The 16280-nt window shown below is 45.2% G+C and overlaps 1 protein-coding gene across 2 annotated transcripts in view; it reads left to right on the forward strand.

Moving 5' to 3' along the window:
- Nucleotides 1–121: 121 nt before the first annotated feature.
- SEH1L (SEH1 like nucleoporin) overlaps nt 122–16280 on the forward strand; it is a 36342-nt gene continuing 20183 nt past the window's right edge. For both annotated transcript variants that reach the window (XM_023228362.2, XM_026455980.1), the window contains exons 1-3: nt 122–363; nt 4586–4636; nt 8448–8594. In XM_023228362.2, the coding sequence (XP_023084130.1) occupies nt 253–363; nt 4586–4636; nt 8448–8594 (309 nt within the window). In that variant the 5' untranslated portion in view covers nt 122–252. The remainder of the gene's footprint in view (nt 364–4585; nt 4637–8447; nt 8595–16280) is intronic.

Raw genomic sequence — 16280 nt, forward strand, 5'->3', positions numbered from 1 at the left:
CTTGAGGGACCGAGGGGTGGGGCGAGTCATGATGAGCCGGGGGCCTGGGCGGGGCTTGAGGGGCCAGGGGACGGTGTGGGGCTGGACGGGCCCGTGGGTGGGGCGGGGCTTAACGGGCAGGGGCGGTGCGGGGGCGTGGGCAGCACGCGCCGTGAGCTCCCGGGCTACGAGGTGTGGCTGGGCTGCAGGCCGCGCGCCGCCGCCGCTGCCGCCGCCACTGTCCTCTTCGGAGGCGCGGGCCCGACGGAAACCATGTTTGTAGCTCGCAGCATCGCGGCGGACCACAAGGATCTCATCCACGATGTGTCTTTCGACTTCCACGGGCGGCGGATGGCGACCTGCTCCAGTGATCAGAGCGTTAAGGTGCGCGCGGCGCTTGCGGGCGGGGCCGAGCCCGGAAGGAGGGGGAGTGGGTGGGCGGTGCGGGGAACAGGGCTGTGTCTTGGTTTCAGTGACGCCGCGGGAAGCTGTGGGGTGGCGGGCGAGCTCTGGCTGGACCGGGCGGAGGCCCTCCCCGCCCGCTTATTGTGGGGTCACGGCGGCCTCGCGGGCCGCGCTCCCGTGCGCCTGCGCAGCTGGTGCCACGTGCGCGCTCCCGCCCGCAGGGGACGCCGGGCTTTCGCGCGGGCAGCGCTGGGGTGGCTGCGGGCGGGAAACCAGGGGCGTCCCGCCGTCCGCCTGGGCGTGGTGTGTCTTGCTCGCGCTGTTCATCCGAGGACCTGCAGTGGGACCTGTTGGGAGACTCCGCCTGGCTGGCGCTGTGTCGAGTTCTGTGCTCCCCCGGTGTTCTCTTACCAGGGCACATGGTTTTCTCCTTGCGTTCAGAGCAGAAGCTCATTTTGTTACGCCAAGGAAGAGAAATACAAACCATTTACGTCCAATGACTTCTCTGCTTGCTGCCCGGGAATCGGAGGGTTTGTTTCTTGAAGTTCCTGTAAAAGTTTGTAGACACTTCCGACAAGCAGAATTTCTTTTTTTTTTTGAGACAGAGTCACTGTCACCCAGGCTAGAGTGCAGGGGCACGATCTCGGCTCACTGCAACCTCCGTCTCCCGGGTTCAAGCGATTATCCTGCCTCAGCATTCCAAGTAGCTGGGATTACGGGTGCGTGCACAACGCCCGGCTAATTTTTTGTATGTGTTTTTTAGTAGAGAGGGGGTTTCACCGTCTTAACCAGGATGGTTAGTAGAGATGGTGTTTCACCATGTGGGCCAGGCTTGTCTTGAACTCCTGACCTCGTGATCCGCCCGCCTCGTCTTCCCAAAGTGCTGAGATTACAGGCGTGAGCCACTAGGCCCGGCCGACAAGCAGAATTTCTAATGTGGGGATGCTATATGGGATTTAGGAACCACCCAGATGTGTTGCAGAATGAATGAAAGCTGGAGTGCGGCTTATTTTGGGTCTCGACAACTCCAGAGTCACTGAAAATCTAAAGGACAGTTTTTCCTTTTTCACATTCGAGTTTGATACCAGTGATCTCTCAAAGATAAACCTTTTTTTTTTTTTTTTTGAGACAGAGTCTCGCTCTGTCGCCCAGGCTGGAGTGCAGTGGCCGGATCTCAGCTCACTGCAAGCTCCGCCTCCCGAGTTTTTTTACACCATTCTCCTGCCTCAGCCTCCCGAGTAGCTGGGACTACAGGCGCCCGCCACATTGCCCGGCTAGTTTTTTGTATTTTTTTAGTAGAGACGGGGTTTCACCATGTTAGCCAGGATGGTTTCGATCTCCTGACCTCGTGATCCGCCCGTTTCCGCCTCCCAAAGTGCTGGGATTACAGGCTTGAGCCACCGCGCCCGGCCTCGCCCTTTTATATTTGGTTTATTTCACTTAATTTTTTTTCTTTTTTCTTTTTCCTTTTTTTTTTTTTTTTTTGAGACAGGGTCTGGCTCTGTCACCCAGACTGGAGTACAGTGGTGCGATCTTCGCTTTTTGCAGCCTCAACATCCCAGGTTCAAGCTATCCTCCCACCTCAGCCTCCCCGGTAGCTGAGACTACAAATGCACGCCACCACACCTGCCTACAAGTTTTTTTTTGTAGAGGCAGGGTCTTGCTGTGTTGCCCAGGCTAGTCTCGAACCCCTGGGCTCAAGTGATCCTCCCAGAGTGCTGGGATTACAGGTGTGAGTCACCTTGCCCAGCCCGCTTATGTCCATTTATTCCAGAGTACTTTATTTTTTAAAAGAGGAGCCATGTATTTATTTGTATATATTTTTAAATGAGCAAGTAATATATTATTCTTTTTAGAAAGTGAAAAAATTACAGGTTTATTGCTAATGTTTGTTAATATTTATTGATTTCCTCTGTTTTTCCTTTAACTTTTTAAATTGCCATGGTAGAGTGTGTGTATATACATATATGTCTTGTCAGAAATAGTGTTGTACTGAAAATTTTCATTAGTTTAGCATTTTATATATTTTGAATGATTTTCTTAGGCTAATTCCAGAAGAGAAATTAGTGGATATTTTAAAAGCTATTGAAGAGAATTGGCAAATTGCTGTTTTTCAGGTCGTACCGCTTTATACTGCCAGTGATAGGTTTGATTTCATAGTGTTATTGCCTTTGTTAAATTTTTAACAGGTGAAATTGGCACCTTCTTTTTTTTTGAGACGGAGTCTCACTCTGTCACCCAGGCTGGAGTGCAGTGGCCGGATCTCAGCTCACTGCAAGCTCCGCCTCCTGGGTTCATGCCATTCTCCTGCCTCAGCCTCCCGAGTAGTTGGGACTACAGGCGCCGCCACCTTGCCCGGCTAGTTTTTTGTATTTTTAGTAGAGATGGGGTTTCACCGTGTTAGCCAGGATGGTCTCGATCTCCTGACCTCGTGATCCGCCCGTCTCGGCCTCCCAAAGTGCTGGGATTACAGGCTTGAGCCACCGCGCCCGGCTGGCACCTTCTTACTGTGTAATCTATATTTTTTCTGGGTAATAAGGTTCAATTTTTTTGTCTTGAGATGGAGTCTTGCCATGTTGCCCAGGCTGGAGTGCAGTGGCTATTCACGGGCGTGATCAAACTCCTGGGCTCAAGGAATCCCTCCTGCCTCAGCCTCTTGAGTAGCTGGGACTACAGGTGTGCACCACCGTGCCTGGTTTCAATATTTTTGCTTTACCATTTGTTACATATACAGTTGAGCCTATTGTTTGTAGATTCTGTATTTTTTGAATTTGTCTACTCTGAAATTTACTTGTATCCCAAAAGTCACACTGCTTTTGCAGTCATTTGTGCATGTGTGTGGAGTGGTGAAAAGTTTGAGTGTCAGGACAGACGTTTCCCATTGAGGTGAAACCAGGTGATACTCTTTTGGGTCGTACTGTAAGCAGGTGTTTTTTTTTTTTTTTTTTTTGAGACGGAGTCTTGCTCTGTCGCCCGGGCTGGAGCGCAGTGGCCGGATCTCAGCTCACTGCAAGCGCCGCCTCCTGGGTTTAGGCCATTCTCCTGCCTCAGCCTCCGCAGTAGCTGGGACTACAGGCGCCCGCCACCTCGCCCGGCTAGTTTTTTGTATTTTTTTTTAGTAGAGACGGGGTTTCACCGTGTTAGCCAGGATGGTCTCGATCTCCTGACCTCGCGATCCACCCATCTTGGCCTCCCAAAGTGCTGGGATTACAGGCTTGAGCCACCGCGCCCGGCCTAGCAGGTGTTTTTTGTGATCTATTTAGTGCAGTGATTTTTTTCATTATTTGTTCTTTCTATTGCTGATTTCGCTGTTTAAAATGGCCTCCAAGCGTAGTGCTGAAGTGCTGTCTAGTTTCTAAACACAGGAGGCGGCGATGTGCGTTAAAGAGATAGTACGTGCGTTAGAGAAGCTTCCTTCAGACCTGAGTTACAGTGCTGTTGAGTGAGTTCAATATTGATGAATAAACACTATGTATTAAATAAGTTCTCTTTAAACAGAAACACACATTAAACAAGGTCATGTACTGACTGGTTGACAAAAATGTAGACCAGAGACTCCCAGGAACCTAACCTAGTACTTCCCCTGGTAGCAGTGTTTCTGTGGCGGAGGCGATGCTGTAGAAAATAACTACCTTGAATAAGGAGATTTGACTGTAACTAATTGTCTCTGTTATTTAGAGCTCAGCTTCCTGAATCCCTCAGTGCTTGGCCCAGTGCTTGACACATTCAAGGTTCTCAATATATATATGTATATATATTTTTTGAGACGGGAGTCTCGCTCTGTTGCCCAGGCTGGAGTGCGGTGGCGTAATCTCAGCTCACTGCAACCTCCGCCTCTGGGGTTCAAGCGATTATCTTGCCTCAGTCTCTCTAGTAGCTGGGACTACAGGCATGGGGCACCACGCCTGGCTAATTTTTGTATTTTTAGTAGAGAAAGCGTTTCACCACGTTGTCTAGGCTGGTCTCAGACTCCTGACTTCGTTTGCCTTGGCCTCCCAAAGTGCTGGGATTACAGGCGCGAGCCATCGCACCCGGCCTCCCAATAAATATTTAATTGAATGAATGAATGTTTACTTGCTGGTTGTATTCTTTGGTCAATTATATGTTCATGCCTTTGCTTGTACACTGATTCAGTCTTATAGTTTTGGTATCAATTTGTAGGAATTTTTGTATAAAATATCTGCCTTTTATTTTCTTGTAGGTCTGGGATAAAAGTGAAAGTGGTGATTGGCATTGTACTGCTAGCTGGAAGGTGAGTGTTTATTTTTACAGTTATTAAAAATACAGAAATATGGCCGGGCGCGGTGGCTCAAGCCTGTAATCCCAGCACTTTGGGAGGCCGAGACGGGTGGATCACGAGGTCAAGAGATCGAGACCATCCTAGCTAACACTGAAACCCTGTCTCTACTAAAAAATACAAAAACTAGCCGGGCGAGGTTGCGGGCGCCTGTAGTCCCAGCTACTCGGGAGGCTGAGGCAGGAGAATGGCGTAAACCCGGGAGGCGGAGCTTGCAGTGAGCTGAGATCCGGCCACTGCATTCCAGCCTGGGTGACAGAGCGAGACTCCATCTCAAAAAAAAACAAAACAAAACAAAACAAATATTTACTGTTTATTTCATAGTTATCAATGAATTGTTTTGAGAAGATGATAAAATTAATATAGTAGTTCTTTTCCTGGAGAGACATTTTACTGTTTTTCACTATTAAAGTAACAAGTGTGTTTCTCAGAATTTGAGAGTAAGAAAATCTGTAATTATGTAGCTTTCTAACATAATTATCTTAGTAATTCAGAATATTCCTTTTTCCTTTACGTATTTTAATAGTTGTAATGTTACATACATAGTTTTCTCTTTAAAAAAAAAACCTTTACTCAAGTAGAAATTTTCTTCTTTTTTTGGGGGGGACAAAGGCTTTCTCTGTTGCCCAGGTAGGAGTGCAGTGGTGTTATCTTGGCTCACTGCAACCTCTGCCTGTTGGGTTCAAGTGATTCTCCTGCCTCAGCCTCCTGAGTAGCTGGGACTATAGGCACGCACCATGATGCCCGGCTAATTTTTGTGTTTTTAGTAGAGATGGGGTTTTGCCATGTTGGCCAGGCCGGTCTCAAGCTCCTGACCTCAGGTTATCCGCCCTCGGCCTCCCAAAGTGCTGAGATTACAGGTGTGAGCTACCGTGCCCATCCAAGTAGAAATTTTCATACCTTAAAAGTCATCCATTTTAAATGTACAGTTCAGTGAGTTTTAGTCAACTTACAGAGTTGTGCAGTCATCACTGTGATCCGGTTTTAGAACGTTTCTCTCAAACTCAGACGTTTGCTTGTGGCCTATTCCCACTCCAAGCCCCAGGCAACCACTGATCCATTTTCTGTCTCCATGGGTTCCTCTCCCCTACCCTCCTCTACCCTGTTCTTGAGCTGGAGTCTTGCTCTGTCGCCCAGGTCGAAGTGCAGTGATGTGATCTCGGCTCGCTGCAACCTCGGCCTCCTGGGTTCAAGCAATTCTCCTGCCTCAGCCTCCTGAATAGCTGGGAATACAGGCACCTGCCACCACGCTTGGCTAATTTTTGTATTTTTAGTAGAGACAGGGTTTCACCATGTTGACCAGGCTGATCTCGGATTCCTGACCTCAAGTGATCCGCCCGCCTTGGCCTCCCAAACTGCTGGCATTACAGGTGTGAGCCACCACACCCGGCCTGGTTTATCCTTTCTTGAAATGTCATGGAAATGGAATTTTGAAATACATAGTCCTTTGTGTCTAGTCACTTTCCTTTTGCATGTGTTGAGGTTCATCCATATTGTGTCGTGTCAGTTTGTTCCTTTGATACTGAGTAGTCAGTTGTATATATATTGCCACGTTTTGTCTGTCTATTCAGCAGTTGATGGACATTTGAGTTGTTTCTAGTTTTTGGCTATTACGAGTAATATGAAGAACATGCCATGTAAGTCTGTGGACATTTCTTTTGGATAGATGCCTAGGAGTGGAATCGATGGGTTATATATACTTAGCTTTCTCAGAAACTACCAAACTCTTCCACAGTGACTGTGTCCACCAGCCGTGTGTGAGGTTCCAGTTTCTCTACATCCTCACCTGCACTTGATGATACCTGTCTTTTCTATTATAGACATTTTAGTTGTTGAGAAGTGACCACAAAATCATTGGATTTTATTTGTATTTCCTTAATACCTCATGTTGATTATTTTTTCATATGCTTATTTGCCATTCATGTATCTTCTTTTGTGAAAGTTCTATCCAAGCTCCCCCACTCCTTTGAGGTGAGATTCACGTATCATAAAATTAATACTTTTAAAGTAAACAATTAATTGGCTTTTACTTAATTTACAGTGTTGTGCAGCTATCACCTCTTTCTAGTTCTAAAATATTTTTATTATTCCAAAAGGAAACCCCTATCTCTTGCTTTTAAGCCTAACATATTTCATATGTACTTTTTTATATCTTTAAAGGCTTTTTATTAACAGCCAATAAAAATACCATTTGACTTAACTAATGGATATTTAAGTTTCCATTTTATTGTTATGAGCATCTTTGTGCAAACCTTATTCTTTAGTTAGATTGCATTTTACTGTAAATCTAATAAAACTTACCTGCCTTAATGTGCATTTTTAACTTTATAGCCCTGTATAAGTAAGAATTAAAGATGGTACAAAAAACACTGGACAAAACAAGGTTAACAAATAAGGGTGCAAAATGTACCTTTAATTGGTGACATTACCATGTTGAAGTTATTGGTTAAACTATTTTTATGTTGTTGAATGTAAAAAATGTTAGCTATAGAGTGTGAAACACATTTTCTGCATGTTGTTTGTTATTATACAGTATTTTCCCTGAGAAGCACCTGATAATTCTTTTGATGGTGACATTCTTTAAGATCTTTATATCCCTTCTCTAATCCCCTCCACTCCCACCCTTTAGCCAACATGAGGGGTGTAAGGATTTGGGCTTCCCCATATCTACTCTTCATACAGTAGTCTATTATCAATAGACTATATTGTCAGTTAAAATCATTTAAGCATTTTATGGCTACAATCTCTCTATATTATTAGACTTCTGAAGCAAATTTTTTTTTTTTTTGGAGATAAGGTCTTGCTTTGTCACCCAGGCTGGAGTGCAGTGGCGCAATCTTGGCTCACTGCAGCCTGAACCTTCCAGGCTGAAGTGATCCTCCCACCTCAGCCTCTCAAGCAGCTGGGACCACAAGTGCTGCACACCACCACGCCTGACTGATTTTTTGTAGAGATGGGGTTTTGCCATATTGCCCAGACTGGTCTCGAACCCCTGGGATCAAGCAGTCTGCCCACCTCAGCCCCCCAAAGTGCTGGGAATACAGGCGTGAGCCACTATGTCTGGTTGAAGCAAATTTTTTAAAAAAGTATTTTTTTATTGAGCTATAATTTACATATCATAATGTGCACCCATTTAAAGTGTACAATTTAGTGATTTTAAATATATTCATTAAATTGGCAACCACCAGCACTTCTAATTTCAGAACATTGGTTGCTACCTGTAAAGGAAACCCAGCACTCATTTAGCCGTCACTTCATGTTGACTCTGCTCCCAGCCTCTGGTAACCACTCATCTACTTTCCGTCTCTGTGGATTTTGGAGCAAATAAATCTAATGGTATTTATTTTATTAGATGGGTATTTTCTGTAGAAAGAATTTACAAGTAAAATGGTGGACTTGTAGAATCTTTGTTTTACAAAGGTTGGTTATGCTAAACTCTGAAGCAACTCTCCACCTATCAGCACTGGAAGTAGTAAACTTTATCTGGCTAGATTTTTGTTTTATTAGTAAAATGTCAAAAGAACTGAACTCCAGAAGCGCTATAATCCTAAATATAGAATGTCTTCTAAAGGTTAAAACATTCCGGATTTAACTTTTTATTTACATGTTATGTTGATCAGTTTTCTCCTCTTATAGAAGTAAAACTATATTCTGTTTCCTCACATAAAACCAGTATTTATGAAATATGAATAAACTAAGGTTTTAGGAAAAAAGGAGCCCTGGAATAATGAATATCTGTTCTTTTCTTTTTCTTTTGGATTCCCAGACACATAGTGGATCTGTGTGGCGCGTGACGTGGGCCCATCCTGAATTTGGACAGGTTTTGGCTTCCTGTTCTTTTGACCGAACAGCTGCTGTGTGGGAGGAAATAGTAGGAGAATCAAATGATAAACTGCGAGGACAGAGCCACTGGGTGAGACATTTGTTAGTATTCTGGGGACTGGGAAGACGTGAGCAGCCAAGGAACGTTAGTCCCAAGGCTACCTCAGATAATTGGTAAAATATCACCACTCCCTCTATTTTTACCAGTTCTAAAGTTCTTTCTTCCATGTTTTTTTCTTTCTTGTTTATTTCATTTTAACTTGGATCTGAAGCAATACTTAGGAGCATCATTGCATTGCCTATAACTTTTATGATGAATCCAGAATATCTGCATTGTATTTGATTTTACCTATTAGTGTATTTTATGATGGTCGTATATGATTTTTAAGTATTCTGGCTCACTGCAGTCTCAAACTCCTGGCCCCACCTCAGCTTCCTGAGTTGCCGAGATTATTGGCGTGAGCCACTGTGCCGAACTCTAAAATTCTTTTTGTTTTTTAACCTTAAACTCTTAAGGGTTAATTCAATTTTTTTTTTGAGATGGAGTCTCATTCTGTCGCGCAGGCTGGAGTGCAGTGGTGCGGTCTCGGCTCATTGCAAGCTCTGACTCTTGGGTTTACGCCATTCTCCTGCCTCAGCCTCTCGAGTAGCGGGGACTACAGGTGCCCACCACCATGCCCGGCTAATTTTTTGTATTTTTAGTAGAGACGGGGTTTCACTGTGTTAGCCAGGATGGTCTTGATCTCCTGACCTCATGATCTGCCCTCCTTGGCCTCCCAAAGTGCTGGGATTACAGGCGTGAGCCACCTCACCCGGTCAAGGGTTGATAAAATTCTTTAAAAATTGTTTCTTCTGTTTTGTGGTTACTTTTGTTTTCTTAGAAAATATACTCTCCTCGGCCGGGTGCAGTGGCTCACGCCTATAATCCCAGCACTTTAGGAGGCCGAGGTGGGCGGATCACGTGAGGTCAGGAGGTCGCGACCAGCCTGACCAACATGGAGAAACTCCGTCTCTACTAAAAATACAAAACTTAACTGGGCATAGTGGCTCATGCCTGTAATTACAGCTACGCAGGAGGCTGAGGCAGGAGAATCGCTTGAACCCAGGGGGCAGAGGTTGCCGTGAGCTGAGATCGTGCCATTGTACTCCAGCCTGGGCAATAAGAGTAAAACTCCGTCTCAAAAAAAAAAAGAAAATATACTCTCCTCATGCCTGTAATCTCAGCACTTTGGGAGATGAAGGCGGGTGGATCACCTGAGCTCAGGAGTTTGAGACCAGCCTGACCAACATGGTAAAACCCCTTCTCTACTAAAAATACAAAAATTACAAAAATTAGCCAGGCATGGTAGCAGGTACTTGTAATCCCAGCTACTCTGGGGGCCGAGGCAGGAGAATCATTTGAACCCGGGAGACAGAGATTGCAGTGAGCCGAGATCGCTTCATCACACTCCAGCCTGGGGGACAACAGCGAGACTTCATCTCAAAAAAAAAAACACTCTCCCTTATCTGCCTCTGTTTTTATCGCCGTCTTTGCCTGACTGGATGTTTGATTTTGGGCAAGAACGTAATATAATCTGTGTGCTGTTGAAGTTCCTCATTTATAAAGTGGAAACATTGAATTAGATTATATGTAAGACTCTCTAGCATTTTCATATGAAGGTATTATCATCTGCAGGCTTTTCCCCCCCCCTTTTATGATTTGTTTTTTGTAATAGATAATCATGCATATGGTATAACTTTCAAAAGAAACAAAAGGAAGTATGTAGTGGGAGTGTCCTGCTATTACCCCTCACCTACCCTCCCTAGTGCATGATACTACATTAGAGCCAGTTGCAGCTCATTGCCGTCTCAACCTCCTGGGCCTAAGCGATCCTCCCACCTTAGCCCCCCAGGTAGCTGGGACCACAGGCGTGCACCACAGGCTAATTTTTTTATTTTGTAGAGATGGGGTTTCACCATGTTGCCCAGGCTGGTCTTGAACTCCTGGACTCAAGCAGTCCTTCCGCCTAGGCCTCCCAAAGTGCTGTGATTATAGGCGTGAGCCACTATGTGGGCCATGATGCAGTTTTTTATTGTGGTAAAATATGTATAATGTAATATGCCTCAGTTTAGCTATTCCCCCCCCACCCCACAGAGTGTTGCTCTGTTGCTCAGGCTGGAGTACAATGGTGGGATCCCGGCTCACTGCATTCTCCGCCTCTGGGGGTTCAAGCGATTCTCCTGCCTCAGTCTCCTGAGTAGCTGGGACTACAGGAATGTGCCACCATGCCCGGCTAATTTTTTTGTGTTTTTAGAAGAGACAGGGTTTCACCACATTGGTCAGGCTGGTCACGAACTCCTGACCTCAAATGATCCGCCCGCCTTGGCCTCCCGAAGTGCTGGGATTACAGGTGTGAGCCACGGTGCCCCGTCCATTTTCACTATTTGTAAGTGGTATAATTCGGTAGAATTAATTATGTTCACAGTGCTGTGTACCCATCACTGTTATCTATACCCAAAACTGTTCATCATTGCCATCGTAAACTCTGTATTGGTAAAGAATGCTTCCCCCTTCCTCCTCCCTCTACCCCCATTCAGCTGTCTATCAATTTGACTAGGTACTGCATATAAGTGGAATCACAGTATTTGTCCATTTGTGACTGGCTTGTTTCACTAAGTAAAATGTTTTCAAGGTCTGTCCATACTGTAGCACGTTAACTTTATTCCTTTTTATGGCTGGGTAATATTCCATTGTGTGTGCATACCACATTTTGTTTATCCATTCGTTTGTAGATGGACCCTTGTATTGTAGCATATGTTAACTTTATTCCTTTTTATGGGTGGGTAATATTCCATTGTGTGTGCATACCACATTTTGTTTATCCATGCGTTTGTAGACGGACCCTTGTATTGTAGCATATGTTAACTTTATTCCTTTTTATGGCTAATATTCCATTCTGTGTGCATACCACATTTTGTTTATCCATTCGTTTGTAGACGGACCCTTGTATTGTAGCACATGTTAACTTTATTCCTTTTTATGGCTGGGTAATATTCCATTGTGTGTGCATACCACATTTTGTTTATCCATTCGTTTGTAGATGGACCCTTGGGTGGTTTCCACTTCATGGCTATCGTGAATACTGGGAGCATTGTTGTACAGATGCATGTTTGAGACCGTGCTTTCGATTATTCTGGATATACACCCAGGAGTACAATTGCTGGCTCGTATGGTAGTTCTGTGTTTCACGTTTTTAGGAACTGTCCGACTTTTCCACAGCAGCTACACCATTTTACATTCCTACCAGCAATGCTCAAGGGTTCCAGTTTTTCCGGATCTTCATTAGCACTTGTTATTGTGCTTTTTATTGTAGCCATCCTAGTGACCGTGTTGTGAAGTGATATCTCCATTGTGTTTCTGATTTGCATTTCTCTAAGAATTACTGATGTTGACCATATTTTCATGTGCTCATTGACCAACTGTATGTCTTCTTTGGAAGAATACTATTCATATCCTTTGCCCATTTTTAAAAATTGGGTTTTCTGTTGTTGTAGGAGTTCTTTATAAGCTCTAGATAGTAATCCCTTATCTGGTGTAGGTTGAGTATTCCTTATCCATAATGCTAGGATTCAGAAATGTTTTGGATTTCAGATTTTGGAATATTTGCATTTATACTTACCAGTTAAGCATTTGCCTACTTATTTATTTACTTAATAGAGTTGCCCAGGCTGGTCTTGAACTCCTGGGTGCAAGCGATCCTCCACCTTGGCCCCTCCAGAGTGCTGGGATTACAGGTGTGAGCCACCATGCCTGACCCCAGTTAAGCATTCTAAATCCAAAACTTTGAAATTCAGAATGCTTCAATGAGCATTTTTTTTGAGCATCATGCCAGTGCTGAAAAAGTTCTGGATTTTGGAGCATTTCAGATTTCAGATTTTTGGGTTTCATATGCACAATCTGTAAATGATTTACAAACACTTTCTCCCATTCTGTGGGTTGCCTTTTTCACTCTTGATGATTTTGATGCACAAAATTTAAAAATTTCAAAGTCTAGTTTGTCTATTTTTTTCTTCTGTTTCCCATGCTTTTGGTGTTATATCCAGGAAAGCATTGCCAAATCCAGTGTCAGGAAGACTTTCCCCAGTGTTTTCTTCTAAGATTGTTATAGAATCCTCAATTCAGGCTTGTATCCCCAGTGCGGAGCTGAGACCAAATACTGAGTCACCGGTACTTGGAGATAGAGAAAGGTTTATTCGATTTGGCTAAAGCAAGAAGGTGGGAGGGCAAGATCTCTTAAATCCATCTAAACAAAAGGAAGCAGTGGGTAGTTTTTAATGTGACTAGAGAGTAAGGGAGGGGGAGTTCCACAGAATCTAGTGGAAAAGTCTGTGTTTTTTAAGTCTCAGGTAACGCCTTGAGCAACCAGACATCTGGTTGTTAGCAGCTGGTAACAGTGTCCCTAAAGCCATTCATTTCTTCTGGCAACATTTTTCTTTACGTGACCCTGAAGTTATCTCTTCCTGCTTGACAAATAAAAGCAGTACATCAACAGTTTACCATTATATTGTTTGCAACAAGGAATATTTAGCAAAAAGTGAGTGATTAACATGTGCAAGCAAGCAACGGCCTGATAATTATTATTTATTTCAGTCATTAAAAAATGCTAGGGTGCTGAAATCTAGTTTTCCCAGCACCATTTATTGAAAAGACCGTTCTTTCCCCGTTGAATGGTCTTGACACCTTTGTTGAAAATTAATTGGGTATATATATGGAGGATTGCTTTCTGGGCTCTCTTGTGGACCACTGGTCTGTATGTCTCCTTGTCCTAATAGCACACTGTTTTAATTCCGGTAACTTTGTAGCTTGTGTGGCTATTCAGACTGTTTTACAGCTCTTCTGGGGGAGGAGTATGTCTGATTGCCTTTGCACTAGGGCTTCCCTAAGCCAAACAGCTGCTTATGGGGAGAGAGAATAGAAATTTATAGACTTATAAAGGATTTTTTTGGCGTTAAGTCGGAGGTGTGTCAGTTCAGTATACTATAGGTTGGACTTGGGAGTGGTGGCATTTCTTTTTCGAAGAAAAAGAAGGACTTTTCTTCGAACTTCAAGATACTTATTTGTATTTAGTTTAGTCACCTTTCATTAATATATTAGCAGTGGCGAATCCATTTGTGTGTGCAGCAACCTTATTTCTTGCCTCCTCAGAAGAAGGAATTCCACCTAGGGGCATAAGGCAGAGTAAGAGACTAAGGTAAGTTTTAGAGCCAGAGTGGAAGTTTCTTAAAAATTTTTTTTTCTTTTTCTTTTTTTTTTTTGAGGCAGAGTCTCGCTCTGTCACCCAGGCTGGAGTGCAGTGGCCGGATCTCAGCTCACTGCAAGCTCCACCTCCCTGGCCCACGCCATTCTCCTGCCTCAGCCTCCCGAGTAGCTGAGACCACAGGCGCCTGCCACGGCGCCCGGCTAATTTTTTTGTATTTTTTTTAGTAGAGACGGGGTTTCACAGTGTTAGCCAGGATGGTCTCGATCTCCTGACCTTGTGATCCGCCCGCCTCAGCCTCCCAAAGTGCTGGGATTACAGGCGTGAGCCACCGCGTCCGGCTTTGTTAAAAATTTTTACAGCAGAAATGAAAGGAAATAAAATACACTTGGAAGAGGACCAAGCGGGTGACTTGAGAGAGTCAGTGCGAGGTTTGACGTGTTGTAACTGAGCGAGTTGTGGACAAACGCCACACTGTGAGACTAATTCAGGAGTCCTTTTATTGCCGGTGACCGAGACGGCTAGCGCTCAAAATTCTCTCGGCCTCGAAGAAGGGGCTAGATTTCTTTTTATACCATGGTCTAAATAGGGGAGGGGGAGTTTAGCTGAAGCATTTTTTACAGAAGCAGAACAGGCGAAAAGTTAAAAAACTAATTGGTTGCAGAAGCAGTTACAGAAAAATAAACAGTTCCAGGCGCAGGGACTCAAACTATCACAGAGAGAGACACGCAGGGGCTTTAGGTACCATCCACCGAGCGCATCCCCAGGAGCTGCTGATTCAGCTTGCCTCAATATCTTATCAGCAAGTGCATTCCTGGACGTCAGCTTGCACTGGTTACGCCTTTAAGCGGGGAGGTAAGGTGGGCTGCAAGTGAAGGCACTAAAATGGAGTCTGTCCGGCTCTCTCAGCTAAGAGAGACAGTCAGGGTAAAACAGACCTTTGACTTGGGTTGTTAGACATTGGCGTGCTTCCCGGGGGGTGCGTCTCCTCTCCTCTGATTCCTCCCTTGGGGTGGGCAGTCCGCGTGTGCAGTGGCCCGCTCGTGCTTGGGAGGGGCTGTGTGTGCGGTGTGTTTACTGAAGTTGTGCGGATGCTCGCTTGAGGCGTTCTTCCCTTAACAGAATGTTCCTAGAAGGTGGTAGATCAGCCGAGTTCCGCCATTTTGCCTCTTAGTGCACATGCGCGAGCCCGCTCGTCCCCCTCCTGAGGTCTTGCCAGGCGCTGCTGATCGCCAGTTTCCGGTGTGTGTGTCTGTGGGGAGACCGCCTTTCGCGGGCGCTGGCTGCAGCCAATGATTAGTTCGGAGAGAAAGTTTAACAACTGCCTGCCCGTCACCTGATGGTTGCTTGATGTTCCTGGTGGGGTGGGGCTTCTGCTGCCCTGCTCCTGTCTGATTACTTACTGTAACAAATGCATTGATTTTCTCCACATCTGTGTTTATATTATTCAGTGGTGCCTGTAGACAAGTTTGCTAAGGTGTTATCTTTGAAGTTTATGTAATATCATCCTTTTAATATAGAGACTCTTGTTTTTTGAGACGGAGTCTCTCTCTGTCGCCCAGGCTGGAGTGCAGTGGTGCGATCTCTGCTCACTGCAAGCTCCACCCCCTGGGTTCAGGCCATTCTCCTGCCTCAGCCTCCCAAGTAGCTGGGACCACGGGAGCCCACCACTGCGCCCGGCTAATTTTTTTGTATTTTTAGTAGAGACGGGGTTTCACAATGTTGACGAGGATGGTCTCGATCTCCTCACCTCGTGATCCGCCCGCCTCGGCCTTCCAAAGTGTTGGGATTACAGGCGTGAAACACCGCGCCTGGCCAATATTGAGACTCTTTAAGAAGCATTTTGGTAACCATAGACAGTAATCTGTTGATTTCTAAACTTTATTGACTTTTTTTTTTTGAGACAGAGTCTCGTTCTGTCACCCAGGCTGGTGAGTGGCGTGATCTCGGCTCACTGCAGCCTCCGACTACCGCATTCAAGCTATTCTACTGCCTTAGCCTCCCTAGTAGCTGGGATTGCAGGCCCCTGCCACCACGTCTGGCTAATTTGTATATTTTTAGTAGAGATGGGGTTTCACCATGTTGACCAGGCAGGTCTTGAGCTCCTGACCTTAAGTGATCACCCACCTTAGCCTCCCAAAGTGCTGGGATGACAGGCGTGAGCCACCGCACCTGGGCTTACTGATGTTTGTAGTAAGGTTTCATCTTATCTGTGTGCCAGAAGGTAACTTTTAAATGTGATGTTGGAATTTTACAGTGATCACAGAGCTTGCTTTCTACCATTCTTTTGGTCTCTGTTAAATGCCTTCACTTAAAAGTGCATGGTAGCTGCGTGCAGTGGCTCACACCTGTAATCCTAGCAACTCGGGAGGCTGAGGTGGGAGGATTGCTTGAGGTCAGGAGTTGGAGACTCATCTGTGCAACATAGTGAGACCCCCATCTCTAAAAAAATAAGAAAAACTAGCTGGGCGTGGTGGCAGGTGCCTGTCATCCCAGCTACTGGGAAGGCTGAGGCAAAAGGATCACTTGAGCCATGATCA

The sequence above is a fragment of the Piliocolobus tephrosceles genome, chromosome 18 (genome assembly GCF_002776525.5).
Source record: "Piliocolobus tephrosceles isolate RC106 chromosome 18, ASM277652v3, whole genome shotgun sequence".
Lineage (NCBI taxonomy): Eukaryota > Metazoa > Chordata > Mammalia > Primates > Cercopithecidae > Piliocolobus > Piliocolobus tephrosceles.